At 46.9% G+C, this 18,996-nt stretch overlaps 1 protein-coding gene across 1 annotated transcript in view; it reads left to right on the plus strand.

The window, feature by feature from the left end:
- Positions 1 to 921: 921 nt before the first annotated feature.
- Positions 922 to 18,996, plus strand: part of LOC138284183 (aminopeptidase Ey-like) — a 432,258-nt gene continuing 414,183 nt past the window's right edge. The window contains exon 1 of the mRNA XM_069222681.1: positions 922 to 1,636. Within this exon, the coding sequence (XP_069078782.1) occupies positions 1,029 to 1,636 (608 nt within the window). The 5' untranslated portion in view covers positions 922 to 1,028. The remainder of the gene's footprint in view (positions 1,637 to 18,996) is intronic.

Raw genomic sequence — 18,996 nt, forward strand, 5'->3', positions numbered from 1 at the left:
CGGTAGTTGTGAGTAATTATGGGTAGACTGGAAGCAGTCTGAGAGCTGCCTCTGTGTCAGCTTTGGCTATATCAGCCCCTTATGAGCTGCCTTCAACAATTCTCCTGCTTCCTCTATTGAAGGGTAGAGTAAAGAGCAAGCGCGACAGCTATCTATGGAAAAAATATTGATAACACCAGTAGATTTCATATGCGAAGCATGCTAGCTTTGCTAATGCTTGTTTATTTTGAGATATCTTTACATAGGCCAGACGGAAGGCATGCCAGGCTGGGAATCCTTAAGGTAAACCGAGTAGTCAGTATGCTAAAATATTTTTCTATAAATGGGAACGGTGAGACATTTAAGGGTAGGAGTTTGTTTATATATTTATGCATCATTGAACTCCTCTTATAAAGGTAGCTTGGTTGCATTATATAGTGAGTAAGTCATATTTTTGAACGGTTTTGTCATATTTCGTACACAGCATTATATAAACTAAATAGATTGGGTGTTTCGTAATGTAAGAAGAACCGGCTAGCCTATTTGAGACTTGCTGTGCAGTTATTATAACACTTGCCTGCTTACCAGTTTGATCTGTCATTATGATAGATGTGTCTCTTGGTTTTAAAACACACCCTGAGTCCAAATTGGGAGCACTTCACGATTGACTTAGTTAGAGCAGCTACTATGATTGGTGTGAGTGTTCATGTTCATTTTGCAGTTTCCTGATAAAGCAAATGAAAACAGAAGTCCAGAGCACAAGCAACAGCAGCAGGGACAAAGTGAACAGCTGTCTCGATGGAATTCTTGGAGTGGTAACTAATTCAATGTGTAAAACTTCAGTGGTAAAAAATGGACTTGGCTAGAACCTGTAACTAATTTCTCAGCAACCTTTGCACTTGTGTATCATTTAGTTAATAGTTCACCAAATACTTTTGCGTTAGCAAACCTTCCACTGTCAGTCTAAAAGTCACTTAAGAGACTCAGACAGGCTCAAGGCTTTCTTTTTATTCGAGGATTGCTTTTTCTCCTCCTTAGTGGCCCTAAAAATGGCAAAGGGCATCTATGTCAACCGTGCGCTGGTGGTGGTGGGCATCTTGTTTTCGGTAGCGTCTGTGGCTACAATTATCGCCCTGTCGGTGGTATACTCTGAGGAAAAGGCCAACAGTAACTCAAATCCTCCTTCAAGCAGCCCAACCGTGTCCACTACAACTACCGTCTCCTCGATCCCTACTCCGCAGCCAAGCAACCCTTGGAACAAATACAGGCTTCCAAATACCCTCATCCCCCACCACTATGATCTGGAGCTGCAGCCCTATCTGGAGAAGGACTCTAGGGGTCTTTACATCTTTAAAGGCACAAGCACTGCATACTTCACAGCTGCAGCAGCAACTAACCTGATCCTAATCCACAGCAACAAACTGAATTACACCCATCAGGGTGAATTTCACGTCTCCCTGGGTACAGAGGATGGGTCAGTTCCAACATCCATTCAGAGAACCTGGCTCGAAATTCCAACCCAGTACTTGGTAGTGGAGCTTAGCAGAGATCTGGAGCAGGGCAAAAACTATTCAATATACAGTGTGTTCACGGGAGAGCTGGCAGATGACCTGGCAGGGTTCTATAGAAGCGAATATGTTGAGGATAATCAGACCAGGTAAGGTATCTTTTCTCTGATAATTGAGTGGGAAAGTAAGCAATGTATTGTGTTTCGGAGGGGATTTCACTTGAGTGCCCATATCACACATAATCTGTTAGAGTATTAACTATTGTACACATCGGTATTATAAACACAAGCTACCATTACCCTTATGCTAAGCACTGGTTAACTGATCTGTGCTCATATAATGTTCAGATTGAAGCTAGTTGTAATCGCACCTCTGATTATCTCTTTAATGCAATCAAAGGAAGCTATATATATTATTATTTGTTATGTTAAAGAAGGTTACGGTTGCTTTGTGTGCCCGTTAACAAGCAATAGCAAAGACAATAGTTTTTACTTTAACGTGCTAAAATTGCAGACACATGAATGCATAAATGTTGTTTGCATATGTTAGGACAATAAAGCCAGAGAATATTGTTTGTGTATGGTAAAGAAGGCTACAGTTGCTTTATATGACCGTTAACAAGCAATGACAAAGACAATACTTCCCCTACAGTGCTAAAAAATGCAGACACGTACATGCATAAATGTTGTTTACATGTGTTAGGACAATAAATCCAGATATTTTGGCTTTGCCAGTGCTTTTTTATTAGACGTTGGAGTCTTCTGTGTAGGCAGGTACACATAAAAACTGTAGTTTCTTAAAGTCTTCTAATACTGTATTTTTGGTACTCAAAGTTTCGACATAGAAAGTGAGAGTACTCGAGTTAACAATTTGATTGTGTAATTGGTCAGAGGTATATTTTAAGCAATAATATTGATGGAAGGCAGGGTGGGGAGCGAGCCTGAGATTTCCCAACAAGCAACAAGGAGTAACTAACTACAAAGGAAAGGAAAGTTGGCCCAACTAGACATTGGTAATGGATAGGGTTTATTTAGAAAAGTAAGGCTAGTCAGTGTAGGGCCTCTGAGGGGTAGTCTTGACTAAGGGCCTGATTTAGATCTTGTTACCACCAAACCGTGTCAGCGGCAGACCGAGAAGATCGTCAAGTTGATGGTGTGCCGCTTGCTGTATTTAGTTGTTACAGCTCTGAAAGCAGAGGACTGGCGGTGGATTGCTAATAGAGGATGATAGTGGCGGGACTGGCGGGGGATTGCTAATAGAGGATGATAGTGGCGGGACCCAATGGACTTCGTACAATGGCAGGGGCTATGGGATAGAGGTAAGTGACACACACTGTACCTTAGTCATATGTGCCTCTTGCACTATACAACCCACTACACACACACACACACTATCATCCATTACAAGTCCAACACAACACACCCCATACATGCCGAAAACACACATTGACATACATCCATGATACACCACCCACACACACCATTGACACTGCATCCACACACAACACAACCACAACAACTAGCGCAACTGCATGCTCAGCTGCACAAACTCACACACAAGCACAACTACACAACTCATGACAGTGTCCGCCAAACAACAACACTCACCGGAATGTGTCACACAGAAACACAACATAGCAACAACATTGATCTCACATGTGTGAGAAAACAGGGCTGATTGCAGAGGCCCCATAACTTTTTGCCCCCATTTTCCACTTTTTGCTGGTGTTTTCCTGACTCTGATGGTGCCCTGGGTACTGCTAACCAGTCCCAGGGCCTGTGCTCTGTGTAAAATGGATATGCAAATTAGGCTAATTATAATTGGCTAAGTTAACCTACCTATAAGTCCCTAGTATATGGTAGGGCATGTAGGTTTAGGGACCACAGCATAGGTGGTGCACACCTAGGTGCACTGCTGAGGTGCCCAGTGTCATTTTAAAGGCAGGCCTGCCTTGCTGGCTGCTTTTAAATTAAAATTATATGCAAATTCGACTTTGGAATTAAAGGTACTTCCAAAGTCTTAAACTACCTTATTTTTACATATAAGTCACCCCTAAGGTGTGCCCTATGTGCCCCTAGGGCTGGGTGCCATGTAACTATAAGCAGGGACTTTGTAAAAATAGATTTATAAGCCCTGGTAAGGTAAAAACAGCCACATTTGTTTTTCCCTCATTGAAGTAAATGGCCTTCATAGGCTAGAATGGGCAGACTTTATTTTAAATTTTAAAGTCTCCTTAAATGTTACATACCAAGAATTTGGTATCAAATTGATTGTTATAATAAATCCCACAACTTCCAGTTGTTGGATTTAATATAACTTGTCCAGGTAAAAAGTTTAGACTTTACCTCAAAAGTTGCCAATTTCAGCTCTGCATTGTTTTTGCTGCTGTGCTCTGATTGGCCAGCCTGCAGCAGCTTCTGCCAGGCTGCCTTGATGAGGTGTGAAGTGGCCAGGCTTCACACAAAGGAATGTGCTTGGGGGAGAGAATCTCCCCTCAGCAGATGGCGAGGCAGGAAGGGGGAGGGCTGCCAAACTGGTCTTCAAAGGCAGAGAAGGACATTTGGAGCACCCAGCAACACCCCCACATCCTGCAACCCCAGACAATTAGGTGCCCCCTTGATTAGATTAGGAGAGGGCAGGAGAGGGGTGTGTTTATGATTTTTAGCCACACCAGTGGGTGGGCTCAGCCAGATGTAACCTCCAAAAATCAGATTCATCCATGTTGGATTTTTAGAGACTGTTGCCTTCTGGGATGGATTTTTGCCACACTTCCCAGGAAGTGGTCATCACAGGGGGACGACCCTGTCCCTGATTGGAGAACCAGGGCCCCCCTGCTTTTCACCCAGGAGCAAGGATAAAACTGGTAGACCTGCACCCACGCCTCAGATCCCCTCCAGAATTCAACAAGAAAGGAACTAAAGAAGAAGAAGGACTGCCCTGCTGGACCCCTGGCCTGCACCTGGACCCTGCACTCAGAAGGACTGCACCAGCTGCACACTTGGGCTTCACCACAAGAAGGACTTTGCCTGGCTTCAATTGGTTCAAGGAGGGACTCCCTGTTTGCTACAGGTGAAAAATTGCTAAACCAGAGTCCCCTGCACCAACTCCTGAAGAAAGCGACCAGCTGACCACTGTCCAGTGGCCAAAAAGGAGTTTGCGCCAGGTGCATTCTGGGAGTTGAAGTCCGCACCCCCCAAGGACCATCACAGAACTTCTGGACCCTTGGGGTGAGCTGTGGACCCCAAAAGAACCTTAAAAGAACATCTGGGTGAAGCCCCAGAAGTTTGGAAAAGATTTGAGAATTTTTGGAAAAAAGCTCCAGAGAGGGACCGACCCGCCGCGGAAATTCTAGCCGGCTTGCCTCAACCGCGACCCGGCCTGACTTCGTGGTTCGTCCCGGTAAAGAAAAACATCCAAAAAAGAGACTAAGTCCGAACGTAAAAAGTTGACCGGGACCTCCCAGCCATCGTATCCGAGAAGGGCTCCATGGACGTCGGATCAAGATCCAGGTTTACCCCGGTCGAAGGATTTTCATCTCGAAAAAACGACTAAGTCCGAAGGTAAAAGTCTCCACCGAGGAAACCCACATCGCGTATCCGGACAAGGGCTCCAGGAGGTCGGATTCAACTGGCAGGTTCGTCCCGGTGAAGAAAAACTTCAAAATAAAGACTAAGGCCCTCATTCTGACCCTGGCGGTCAAAGACCGCCAGGGCGGAGGACCGCGGGAGCACCGCCGACAGGCCGGCGGTGCTCCAATGGGGATTCCGACCGCGGCGGTAAAGCCGCGGTCGGACCGGCACCACTGGCGGGCTCCCGCCAGTGTACCGCCGCCCCATTGAATCCTCCACGGCGGCGCAGCTTGCTGCACCGCCGCGGGGATTCCGACCCCCCTACCGCCATCCAGATCCCGGCGGTCCGACCGCCGGGATCCGGATGGCGGTAGGGGGGGTCGCGGGGCCCCTGGGGGCCCCTGCAGTGCCCATGCCACTGGCATGGGCATTGCAGGGGCCCCCGTAAGAGGGCCCCTACATGTATTTCACTGTCTGCTGCGCAGACAGTGAAATACGCGACGGGTGCAACTGCACCCGTCGCACAGCTTCCACTCCGCCGGCTCGATTCCGAGCCGGCTTCATCGTGGAAGCCTCTTTCCCGCTGGGCTGGCGGGCGGTCTGAAGGCGACCGCCCGCCAGCCCAGCGGGAAAGTCAGAATTACCGCCGCGGTCTTTCGACCGCGGAACGGTAACCTGACGGCGGGACTTTGGCGGGCGGCCTCCGCCGCCCGCCAAGGTCAGAATGAGGGCCTAAGTCAGAAGGTAACTTTTTAACCGAGGCCTCCCGCGACCTGTAGCCGAGCAGGGCTCCATCGCGGTCGGCCTGAAAGTTTGACTTTGCCCCGGTCGACGTGCAACCAGATGACCCGATTGGCGCTTTTTGTTTCTAAGCGCTAGAAAAGTAATAATTCTTTAAAAATTAATATCTCCGGTTCCCCTGAACCGATTTTAATCGTTTTTGTGTCATTTTAAAGATAAAAATATAAACTATTTTTATAAATTGGTTTTGGATTTTTAAACTGTTTCCTGTGTTTTATTTAATTACTGTTTTGTGATATTTGAATGCTTTACACTTTGTCTCCTAAGTTAAGCCTTGACGCTCGTTGCCAAGCTACCAAGGGTTGAGCTGGGATTAATTTACTGAGACCTAACTGTACCTATGTGGAGGTTAGTGGCTTGTTGCTAGGTGTAGGTACCTACCTGCCCTACCAATAACCCATTTTCTAACATAATTGGAAGCAGCGACGGGATCCTGTACTTGTGTTCAATATCACGTTACAGTTTTAGGTAAAACAAATTAAAAATCCTTTAAATTGTCCTAGTACAAAAATTGTTTTTAATTTTTAATTTGGATTAATTTCAATTATTGAATTTTTGTAATTTTTCTAAATTCTTGTTTCCAATTTTTGCAAAAAGTTTTTGTTGACACAAAACTAGGGAACCATGGAGCTTGATCTGGCTAGCCTACCCACACTGACAGTAGTCCAGCTTAGGGGGTTGTGTATTGAAAGAGGGTTGCCTGCAACCACTGATCTCAGGAAGCAAATCCTGATCACATCCCTGACAGCATGGGCTGAGGCACAAGAGGTAGAGTCAGAAGAAGCTCCAGAGGAGGGAGAAAGAAGGGAGGATGCAAGCTCTAACCACTCAGGGGAGGGAAGGCATCTGAGCCCAAGTGAGGATGAGGAAGAACGGTCCTCAGTAAATACAGTCACTAGGGGCAGATCCAAAGCTAGTGGTGGGAAGGGGGTCCTTTCAGGAGGAGAGAACCCATCCATCAGAGAAAGAGAGCTGGAGGCCCAGCTAGCATACATAGCTTTGGAAGCAGAGAAGCTGGCCCTAGAAAAGAAAAAGTGGGCATACAAAGAGAAAAGAGATGGAAGCAGCAATAAAGAAGCTGAGGTGTCCATGGGTGGGGGAGTTTGCCCCAGATTACCCAAAGGGGTGGTTCCTGCCTATGTAGAGGGGGATGACATAGATAAGTGGCTGGGGGCCTTTGAGAGGGCACTCCAAATGAGAAGGGTTAGGCCTCAATACTGGGGTTCCCTTTTGTGGGAGTTAGTCCCCAACTCAGGGAGGGATAGGCTTCTGACCTTAAGGGGGGAGGAGGCAGATTCATACCCTAGTATGAAGAGGTGCTTAGCCAAGAAGTTTGGTCTGACCCCAGAGCAATATAGAATGAAGTTCAGGGACACCCAGAAGGTCAGTACCCAGTCTTGGGTTGACTTTGTGGACATTTCACTAAAGGCACTAGAGGGCTGGATTATTGGTAACAAAGTAGATACTTATGAGGGGTTATACAATCTGATCATGAGAGAGCACATCTTGACCAATTGTACCCAAGAAAGGTTACGCCAGCATCTAGTGGACTCTAAGCAGACCAACCCTAGAGAGCTAGGGGAGGCAGCTGATGAGTGGTTGAGAACCAGGGTGGTTGTCAAGTCCCAGGGGGGAGACTCCAAGAAGGGGGGGACAGGTCCCAAAAAACCTAAGGAGGGAGGTGGTAAGCCCACCACAGAGACTCCCTCTGTACCCCAGAACCCTAAGAAGGAGGAGAGTAAATCCCACTCCCACTCTGACAAGCAGAGACAGGGAGACCCAGGGTTAAAAAAGCTCTTGGACAGTAGGGCTTGCTTTGACTGTCAGCAGACAGGTCACTTCAGAGGAGATGCAGCCTGTCCAAAGAAGGTGGTTAGCATTGGGCTGTCCAGTGTAGCCATAGAGGAGGATTCCTCAGATGATGAAGTCCTCCTAGCATTGTGCTGGGAGACAGGACCAGATGGTAAGCTGGTGATCCCTGAGGGTGGGAGTAGGCACTTCCACCACATTCAAGTGAATGGGATCCCTACCACTGGCCTGAGAGACACCTGTGCCAGTCACACTATAGTGAGTGACCGGTTAGTGACCCCAGACATGTATGTCTCAGGAAAGACAAAGAAAGTCAGGATAGCCACAGGGGAGGTCACCTCCAAACCTGTAGCCATAGTGCCCCTAGAGAGGGAGGGTATCCTTGACTGGATTAGGGTGGTAGTCAGTGCTGACCTTCCCCTAGATTAAATCCTGGGCAATGACCTCCCAGAGGTGAGTCTGGTCACAGATGGGGTGGTCGCCCAGTGCGCCCCCCCAACCCAAAGTCCTGGGGAGTCAGTCCCTACAGTTAGGAGACAGGGGTCCCCAAGAAAAGGAAAGAAGAAAAGGAAGGGTAGGCCACTCTTAAAGAGAGTTCCAGGGAGCCAAGGGCCTTCTGCCCCATTAAGGGGGGAGCCCAGAGTTGGCACTGGTGAGGCCTCACCTGACCCCAAGGAAGTCCTGAGTAGTCAGGCAGCTGTCCAGATGCAAGGTGTTGCCCCTGCACTGACAGAAGGGAGAGTGGAAGGAGGGTGTCTGCCACAGGAGGTGGTAGCCCCCCACTCTAGACAGCAAGAGGGGTGCCAGGACCCCAAAATTGCCCCTAAAGCAGCTCAGCCACCTGTCAGTGGAGAGCTTAGGGTGTGGTTCTGGGTACTGACAGCTGTCAGTAGCCTCTGCTGGGTGCTAGCCTTTCTGGCAGCAATGTACTTGGCCTGGGAGGCAGACCCCAGGGCCAATAGCAAAGTAGGCCCCCTGACCCTATTGGTCATGGTGGGGTTGCTCAAGTGTTGGGTGACCTCTTTGGGTAAGCTAGGTGTTGCCCTAGCAAAGTTTGGAGTAGGGGAGGTGGGCACCTCACAACCCAAGTTGGCAGAGAGAGAGGAGGAAGACCCCCCTAGAGGGAAGTTTCAGTTTGAGTTGGGTCCTTTTACTGTTGGGATGGCTTCACTACCCAGAGGGAGGGACCCTGACAGGAGGATATAAGGCAGAGTAGGCCCTGCAAAGGGACAGCCAGTTTTCTTCACTGTCTTCCTCGCCTAACAAGCCAGGAAGACTCTCCCAGGGTTGGGCTGAGTCTCCTGGGCGTGTGGGCTGGGGGGGGGGGTTGTGTGAGAAAACAGGGCTGATTGCAGAGGCCCCATAACTTTTTGCCCCCATTTTCCACTTTTTGCTGGTGTTTTCCTGACTCTGATGGTGCCCTGGGTACTGCTAACCAGTCGCAGGGCCTGTGCTCTGTGTAAAATGGATATGCAAATTAGGCTAATTATAATTGGCTAAGTTAACCTACCTATAAGTCCCTAGTATATGGTAGGGCATGTATATTTAGGGACCACAGCATAGGTGGTGCACACCTAGGTGCACTGCTGAGGTGCCCAGTGTCATTTTAAAGGCAGGCCTGCCTTGCTGGCTGCTTTTAAATTAAAATTATATGCAAATTCGACTTTGGAATTAAAGGTACTTCCAAAGTCTTAAACTACCTTATTTTTACATATAAGTCACCCCCAAGGTGTGCCCTATGTGCCCCTAGGGCTGGGTGCCATGTAACTATAAGCAGGGACTTTATAAAAATAGATTTATAAGCCCTGGTGAGGTAAAAACAGCCAAATTCGTTTTTCCCTCATTGAAGTAAATGGCCTTCATAGGCTACAATGGGCAGACTTTATTTTAAATGTTTAAGTCTCCTTAAAAGTTACATACCAAGAATTTGGTATCAAATGGATTGTTATAATAAATCCCACAACTTCCAGTTGTTGGATTTAATATAACTTGTCCAGGTAAAAAGTTTAGACTTTACCTCAAAAGTTGCCAATTTCAGCTCTGCATTGTTTTTGCTGCTGTGCTCTGATTGGCCAGCCTGCAGCAGCTTCTGCCAGGCTGCCTTGATGAGGTGTGAAGTGGCCAGGCTTCACACAAAGGAATGTGCTTGGGGGAGAGAATCTCCCCTCAGCAGATGGCGAGGCAGGAAGGGGGAGGGCTGCCAAACTGGTCTTCAAAGGCAGAGAAGGACATTTGGAGCACCCAGCAACACCCCCACATCCTGCAACCCCAGACAATTAGGTGCCCCTTGATTAGATTAGGAGAGGGCAGGAGAGGGGTGTGTTTATGATTTTTAGCCACACCAGTGGGTGGGCTCAGCCAGATGTAACCTCCAAAAATCAGATTCATCCATGTTGGATTTTTAGAGACTGTTGCCTTCTGGGATGGATTTTTGCCACACTTCCCAGGAAGTGGTCATCACAGGGGGACGACCCTGTCCCTGATTGGAGAACCAGGGCCCCCCTGCTTTTCACCCAGGAGCAAGGATAAAACTGGCAGACCTGCACCCACGCCTCAGATCCCCTCCAGAATTCAACAAGAAAGGAACTAAAGAAGAAGAAGGACTGCCCTGCTGGACCCCTGTCCTGCACCTGGACCCTGCACTCAGAAGGACTGCACCAGCTGCACACTTGGGCTTTACCACAAGAAGGACTTTGCCTGGCTTCAACTGGTTCAAGGAGGGACTCCCTGTTTGCTACAGGTGAAAAATTGCTAAACCAGAGTCCCCTGCACCAACTCCTGAAGAAAGCGACCAGCTGACCACTGTCCAGTGGCCAAAAAGGAGTTTGCGCCAGGTGCATTCTGGGAGTTGAAGTCCGCACCCCCCAAGGACCATCACAGAACTTCTGGTCCCTTGGGGTGAGCTGTGGACCCCAAAAGAACCTTAAAAGAACATCTGGGTGAAGCCCCAGAAGTTTGGAAAAGATTTGAGAATTTTTGGAAAAAAGCTCCAGAGAGGGACCGACCCGCCGCGGAAATTCTAGCCGGCTTGCCTCAACCGCGACCCGGCCTGACTTCGTGGTTCGTCCCGGTAAAGAAAAACATCCAAAAAAGAGACTACGTCCGAACGTAAAAAGTTGACCGGGACCTCCCAGCCATCGTATCCGAGAAGGGCTCCATGGACGTCGGATCAAGATCCAGGTTTACCCCGGTCGAAGGATTTTCATCTCGAAAAAACGACTAAGTCTGAAGGTAAAAGTCTCCACCGAGGAAACCCACATCGCGTATCCGGACAAGGGCTCCAGGAGGTCGGATTCAACTGGCAGGTTCGTCCCGGTGAAGAAAAACTTCAAAATAAAGACTAAGTCAGAAGGTAACTTTTTAACCGAGGCCTCCCGCGACCTGTAGCCGAGCAGGGCTCCATCGCGGTCGGCCTGAAAGTTTGACTTTGCCCCGGTCGACGTGCATCAGATGACCCGATTGGCGCTTTTTGTTTCTAAGCGCTAGAAAAGTAATAATTCTTTAAAAATTCATATCTCCGGTTCCCCTGAACCGATTTTAATCGTTTTTGTGTCATTTTAAAGATAAAAATATGAACTATTTTTATAAATTGGTTTTGGATTTTTAAACTGTTTCCTATGTTTTATTTAATTACGGTTTTGTGATATTTGAATGCTTTACACTTTGTCTCCTAAGTTAAGCCTTGACGCTCGTTTCCAAGCTACCAAGGGTTGAGCTGGGATTAATTTACTGAGACCTAACTGTACCTATGTGGAGGTTAGTGGCTTGTTGCTAGGTGTAGGTACCTACCTGCCCTACCAATAACCCATTTTCTAACAACATGCAAGTGACACACATAGGTGACACAACCACACCACCTACTCCTGCTCCCTCCACTTCAACCAGCAAAACCAAACATACACACACATGTACTGACTCACATACACAACAGATAGTACAAACATCCCAGTACAGGTCCAGTTGCATTGCACGCACATGAATGGCTTTGTCACATGTGAGTGTGCTGTCATTGTGGTGCCAGCATTCATTTGGCAATGAGTGATGACACCACAATGACAGTTGTGTATATTTGTGGTATGCCTGTTGTGCCTGTGTGTCCCCAGCCATATGTGACACAATTGCCTCCCAGACATATACATGTCACAGTGATTAAAAAAAAAATAATGTGACGTATATGTCTGCAGTGGTCCTGACCTCCTGTTCAGTGCTCATCCAACATACCCTGGCAATATGGATCCCTATCTGCCAGTCCGGCAATAGAGGGGGTTGTCTTTTCGCCGTGGGATCGTGACAGGAGTGACGGCAGGTGTTATCCAGTCATGGGCCAGTTGTCTAGGGAGGTGGAATGGGGAAAAAAGATGAGTTTTATGAGTTTTCACCCCCGTTAACCCATCTCCGCCAACTCAGAAGTGGAGGTCGGGCCACCACTTTTTGCATCAACATGGGTAGTGTATCTTGGTGGAGGCGGCAGTCCAAATGCAGGCTTTCAGCTATGGGAGCACCAACATTTAAGTGCAGCGGGAGGACAGTCACGGTGGAGGTCAGGATTTCAGTCAAAAAGTCAACAGATGGACCCTTACTATCAATAGTAAATGAGGTCCTAAGTTGTCAACTCTAGTCCAGTTCCTTCTCAAAGCAATGTAGGACAGAGAGGCCCAGGAGAGAAGGCTAGTGTAAGCCCATATCCAACATAAGCAGACCAGACTTTGAATAAGTACCAAAAGTAGGCCCTATTACTACCTTCAGACTCATCTCCAGAGCACTGTTATCCCATCATGAACAGGCACCCACAACCTGTGAGTTCAAATGCCTAGAAGTAACTTGGGTTACATGCATGTTGCATGAAAAAAAAAAACTGAAACACAACATGTGAAAAGAAAACAATTACTATTACGGAAAGCAAGGTGAAGTCAAAATGTAATGGAAACAAGGATTGCATTGCTCTTATGGATTATCTCAAAGCTTTCTACAGACTTAGAATCCCCAACAATCAGTGCATGTGTCTGTAAAGGACATGAATTTAGAACATGATAGGGACCCATTTAAATTTCTTTAATTACTGCTGCATCTGAGACCTGGCAGGGCCAGACATACTTAAAGCCTTGCAGGTGCACACTGATGTGAGTGAGAGATGTTAAGGGAACCATTCAGGTCCATGTCCTTGACCATGCCAGTGCATCAAACGTATATTTGTAAGTCACTCTACAGTGCTAGGCCCAGTCTTAAAGATAGGCAAGCTATTGAAATTTCAAGTCAAATGCCTGGCTCTGGCTCATTCTAAGGTCATCTTGAACCCATGACCCTAAAACAAACTGTGCTTTCAACTGTAACTACAAGTACGTAAACATGACCCATAACTCAAAGCACAAACAGTACAAACAATATATCAATGTCTAGTCCAATCATTGCATTTATAAGAAAAAAAAGTATTTGTTTTGATAACTCGGCACATGCCAAGGCATAACAACTTTTATGATCAATAAAACAATCCCTTGAGGTAAGGGCACTAGTTGTTGTCAGGCAAGTCCCTGTCCCACACTCCTTCTTATGATGAGGTCAGCCCAGTAGGAAAGTTGTAATGGGCCCGGCAGGGAGGTAGCCAGTAAGGCTGCAGCCTCCCTGTCGGACATTTGGCAGATGGGTCTTCCTGTTCGCCAAACTCGTAATCAGACCCTACGTTTCGATTTAGATCCTGAGTTTGTGCTTCTCCAGACCAACCACAGGTGAAAATAAACTGCCTAAGTATATAGATGTCCTTCCACTTGTAGACCTTGTTGTCCTATGTAACATTTCCTTTACCCTTGATGGGTGGTAGTGAGGGAGTCCATGGAGAAGGAGGACTTTTGGGGGTTGCCAACAGAGATTGCCACAAGGGGTGCCGCCAGTGCTAAAGCCTGTCTGGTGAGGACTTGAGGTCATGTGTCATGTATTTGTGGAAGAAAAGTGGTGTAGCCACAGGATTATGGGCCCTAGTGCAAGGAAGGAACTGGGCATCCAGGATGCTATATGATTTGTGTTAGCATTGAAAGGTACCTGGGTAGTGTCAAAATAACACGCACGGGTGAGTGTGCGTTAAAAAAAAGGTTAGCTATCCATCAATTTCTCACCTGCAAGCGAGACCGTGCGTCGTTTCTCCTTCGCTTGTCGGATCGGCGTGTGTCATTTCTTTTCCCCGCAGGAGAGCGATGCACTTTTCTGAACAGAACACCTCGGGTCCAGGCAGGCTTGCGTAGTTTGTACCGGGCCCAGCGATGGTGCGTCGTTGCAGCTTCCGTCAGCGATGCCGTGTGTCATTTCTCCAGCCACGTGCATTGATCTTCCAGCCGGCAGCGCGTCGTTTTTCAGCCACACTCAGGAGGTTTCGTCGAAAATTTCCCAGCACTGCGGTCTGTGCATGGATTTTCGACCTTGGTCTGCCAGCTTCACCTGTCAAGGCCTCAGGAAGAAGATAGGAAACCACTTGGCAGGGCAGGAGTCTCAGCAGAGAGTCTAGGTCCTGGCAGGGGAAGTCTTTGATGGCCCTGAGACTTCAACAACAGGAATCAAGCTCAGGACAAGCCTAGGATATTTCTTCACAAGTAGGAATGCACAACAAAGTCCAGTCTTTGTCCCCTTACACAGGCAGAAGCAGCAACTGCAGGATAGCTCCGCAAAGCACAGTCACAGGCAGGGAAGCACTCCTCCTCAGCTCTTCAGCTCTTCTCCAGGCAGAGGTTCCTCTTGCTTTCCAGTAGTGATCTTAAGTCTGTTTTTTGGTGCCCTTTTTATACTCATTTTGGCATTAGAAGTAGGCTTATTTCAAAGGAAAGCCTCTCTTGCTTATGAAATCCTGCCTTGCCCAGGCCAGGCCCCAGAGACACACCAGGGGTTTGGAGACTGCATTGTGTGAGGGCAGGCACAGCCCTTTCAGGTGTGAGTGACCACTCCTCTCCTCCCTCCTAGCACAGATGGTTCATCAGGATATGCAAGTTACACCCCATCTCCCTTTGTGTCACTGTCGAGAGAGAGAGGGGCAAACAGCCCAACTGTCTAACTGACACAGACAGGGAATCCACAAACAGGCAGAGTCACAGAATGGTTTAAGCAAGAAAATGCTCACTTTTTAAAAGTGGCATTTTCAAACACAGAATCTGAAAATCAACTTTACTAAAAGATGTATTTTTAAATTGTGAGCTCAGAGACCCCAAACCCCACATGTCTATCTGCTCCCAAAGGAAATTTACGCTTTGATCATATTTAAAGGCAGCCCCATGTTAACCTATGAAAGGAATAGGCCTTGCAACAGTGAAAACCGAATTTAGCAATATTTCACTGTTAGGACATATAAAACACATTAGTATATGTCCTTCCTTAAACATACACTGCACCCTGCCCAGGGAGCTACCTAGGGCCTACCTTAGGGGTGTCTTACATGTAAGAAAAGGGAATGTTTAGGCCTGGCAAGTGGGTACACTTGCCAAGTCGAATTGGCAGTTTAAAACTGCACACGCAGAGATTGCAGTGGCAGGTCTGAGACATGATTACAGAGATACTAATGTGGGTGGCACAACTAGTGTCGCAGTCACACTAGTAGCATTTGATTTACAGGCCCTGGGCACCTCTAGTGCACTGTACTAGGGATGTACCAGTAAATCAAATATGCAAGTCATGGAGATCCAATTACCTACACATTTTATATAGGAGCGCTTGCACTGGTTAGCAGTGGTAAAGTGCCCAGAGTAACAAAAACAGTATAGCACACATCAACAACCTGGGAAACAGAGGCAAAAAGTAAGGGGAGATCACGCCAAGGATGCCAAGTCTAACAATATGCAAAATACAGAAACAAGGGCCAAAGATGGTCAGGCTTTCCAGACAGTATGTTCTTTTGGTGATCTGATTTCCATCTATTGGTGTGAATGAATATTTTGGCACCTCGCTCTGTGCAATTTTTGTCACTTCCTTGGGGGCTCTCATCTGCATACACCTTATTTAAGTTCATTCAGATATAAATCACCTATTTGAGCTCAAAAGTGTCCTTCATCCACAAGTGAATAGCTCCTCCAGACCAGTTATTAGATTTGCGTGCAGTACTTGCAGTCTTGTTCTTGCCATTGTGAATTCAGGACCAGAATGCAGACCCGAATGCTATTAGAAAGCAGATAAAGACATAGACTTGGTGAGCTACATTTGCATAGTCTTGGAAAGCATCAGCATCCTGTGTGCTCCATGTGGAAGATGGAAGCATCATTTCAACACAAGAAAAATAAGAAAATAAGGGAGGCACTAAAGCCAGGGAAACACACACATATATACAGAATATTCATGGTTCCCAGGTCCATGTATGTGTAGTTAATCAAGTCAGGGTTTTACTTTGTATTATGATACTTATTACCATGAATGTATAATGGGGTAAACAGGACTACAAGCACCAGAGAAAACCTGCACTGGAGGGGATACTGAAACATGAATGTAGGGCTACAAACTGGAAAGAAGTCACAATTTCCCTAGCAATGCTTCATAGGATTAGTTTATGAATGTATTGATGTTTTGGGCATGAGATATTGAAGAGGGAGCCTATGACTCTTTTAGCACACAGAGAAGTAATTTCTGGATATAAAGAAACTTTTACAACAGTACAGGGAAAGGCAGTGATTTTTCTTCCCAATACTAAGTTGTTAGAAAGTATATCCATCCAATATGTTAAAAATCCCTTGAACAGTTGTTTTCTGATTTTACACAGGAGATTTGGTATCCCTATGAAGGAAAGGGGTGTTCAGTGGATCAGTCCAAAATCGGGAAAATGAGGGGATTTTAACCAGCCTGATATTGAATAGGTGTGGATGGGGAAAAGAAGTTTAGGGAGTGCAGTGGGTGTGATCTAGGACGGAAGTGGGTCACTGGATTGCGAGGCCCACCGTTTATGTGTAATTGATGCTGTTTCTAAAGTAGCTGAAAAACACTAGTATTGTGGTCAGGGACAGCCTTTGCTCAGATAGAGACTGGAGAAGTCTCAACAACGACACCGACACGGCCAGGTTGTCTGGAGGCACAAGCAGTATGGCAGAGACCATGTTTCCGCCAGACCTATTGGTAGGCTGCACACTGCCAATGTGACTGCCGCGGTCTAACCGCCATGGAGCACCAGGCGGAAACGAACAGTATAAAAGAAGGCACTCACCTTCAGGAAGCCGTACACTTCCTGAGCCACCATGGAACCAGAACTAGATGTCATCCTGCTGATCCTGCTTGTTGAAAGAATCATCACCGATGATGACAACAACAAATGTAAGTACACACACTCACCTGTTACATATGTGAAATATAGAAATTTGTACAGTTACATAACATAGCATAGGTAAGGCGGTGCAAAGGGCTAAACACACATGTAAGAGCATAGTGACACATTCTCTGCAACACAGCGTAGGCCCATGCAACATGCAAACTCGTAAGAGCAACATGTTACATACTCACACACAACACAGGCCAGGGACAGGACACACATACAACACACATCCATGTGTAATGAAACACACACAACAACACCATCATACAATCCAGCAATCAACACAAACATCATGCACACACACAACACATCAAACCTATCATGCCATGGACAATACACGCAGGCACAAACAGTCAAAACACACAAAGCGACTCATCACAACAAGACCGGCACAGCAGTGATGAGAGCAGCAAAACCATACATGGAAGGAGTATGTACTGGGACACATCTCAAATTAAACAAGGCCCACAAAAACATGCTCACATGAACAGGTCCCATTCAGATCTCATGGTGAAGCAATACCAACAACAAACGTAATGCACAGTCACACATATTGGTGAAGCAGCACACCACAAAGCATAAACTACTTCAAAAAACATAGAAGACACCAGCCAGCTCTGAGGGGCACATACCTAAATAGTCACATGCACTAAAAAGTAAATCATACTTGCACAACTCAATGCACTTCATGTCTGCAATGACCAAACTCCACAACACAAACCACATGTACACAATAGCCACATCAGGGGACAAGGCATTGCACATTACTACAACAAACACATATCACTACAAACACAACGCAATACCATGACACCATAATTTCAGCTACATACAAATACCTATCACACAACACACATCCTACCTCTGGGGGACAACCTCAATGTTAGAAATGGGGTCTTTGGTTGGCTGTCAAGTTACCCCCTGTCTAAGGAAGGACCCTCACTCTAGTCAGGGTAAGTCACACTTGATCCAATGTATTCTGTGCCCACCTTCTGGTAGCTTGGCACTGAGCAGTCAGGCTTAACTTAGAAGGCAATGTGTAAAGTATTTGTGCAATAAATCATACAATACCACAATATATCACCACAAAGATGCACCACACAGTGTTTACAAAAATAAATAATATTTATCTGGATAACTGCAGGTCAAAACGATCAAAGATGCAATAAGTAAATGTAGCGATATCACTGAAAAGTGATATAAAGGGGGACATTACAACCCTAGCGGATGGCGGAGAACCGGTGGTCTTACCTTGGTGGATTATGACCATGGCGGTTGCCGCCATGGTCATCCGCCGGTTCTCCGCCCCGCCCGCCGGGCTGGAGACCTGGGTCTCCAGCCCCGCGGCCGTCAGTATACCGCTGGCGGTATTTGGACCCGGCTTACCGCCGTGGATTTCCAGCGTTTTGAACCGCCATGAAATCCATGGCGGTAAGCACTATCAAGAATTCCTTCACTGGCACTGATAGGGTTCTCCCCCACCCCCCACCCCCACCCGACTCCCTCCCCTACACCCCCCACCACCCCTGCCAGCACCCAAAGGTTAGAACAAATAGGCCACAGCACACAGACTATATTGTCCAATCATATGGTGGGGATGATAGATCCCTGGTAGTGCGTTTGAAGGTTTAGAAGAAGTAAACGGTAAAGAGAAATCTTGAGTCTTGTAAGTAGACGGTGTCCTTTATTTGTAGACGTTAGAAATCAAAGTGTCATCATGAAAAAACAGCCAACACGTGTTTTGTTCTAATTTTATCCTTGGGTACTCTGATACCCATCTGTGTGCCGTTTGGGTAGTAAGGCACGGGTCCATGCTGCACCAGAATTTGCTCTAGTTTACTTACCTGTGTAATTACTTTTGTTGTATTACCTAGAAGTGCGACACGAGTCACCCCTACTACCCTTGTGCTCCTTTATAGTTCTTATTCCAGCACCCAAAGGTGGCAGGGCCCCCCTCCCCACCCCGACCCCCAACATAACATTACTCACACACACCCGACACGCATGCAGGCACCACCAACACACACATGCACACACCCCGACATACATGCCCACAGCCACACAC

Source organism: Pleurodeles waltl, chromosome 3_1 (assembly GCF_031143425.1).
Source record: "Pleurodeles waltl isolate 20211129_DDA chromosome 3_1, aPleWal1.hap1.20221129, whole genome shotgun sequence".
Taxonomy (NCBI): domain Eukaryota; kingdom Metazoa; phylum Chordata; class Amphibia; order Caudata; family Salamandridae; genus Pleurodeles; species Pleurodeles waltl.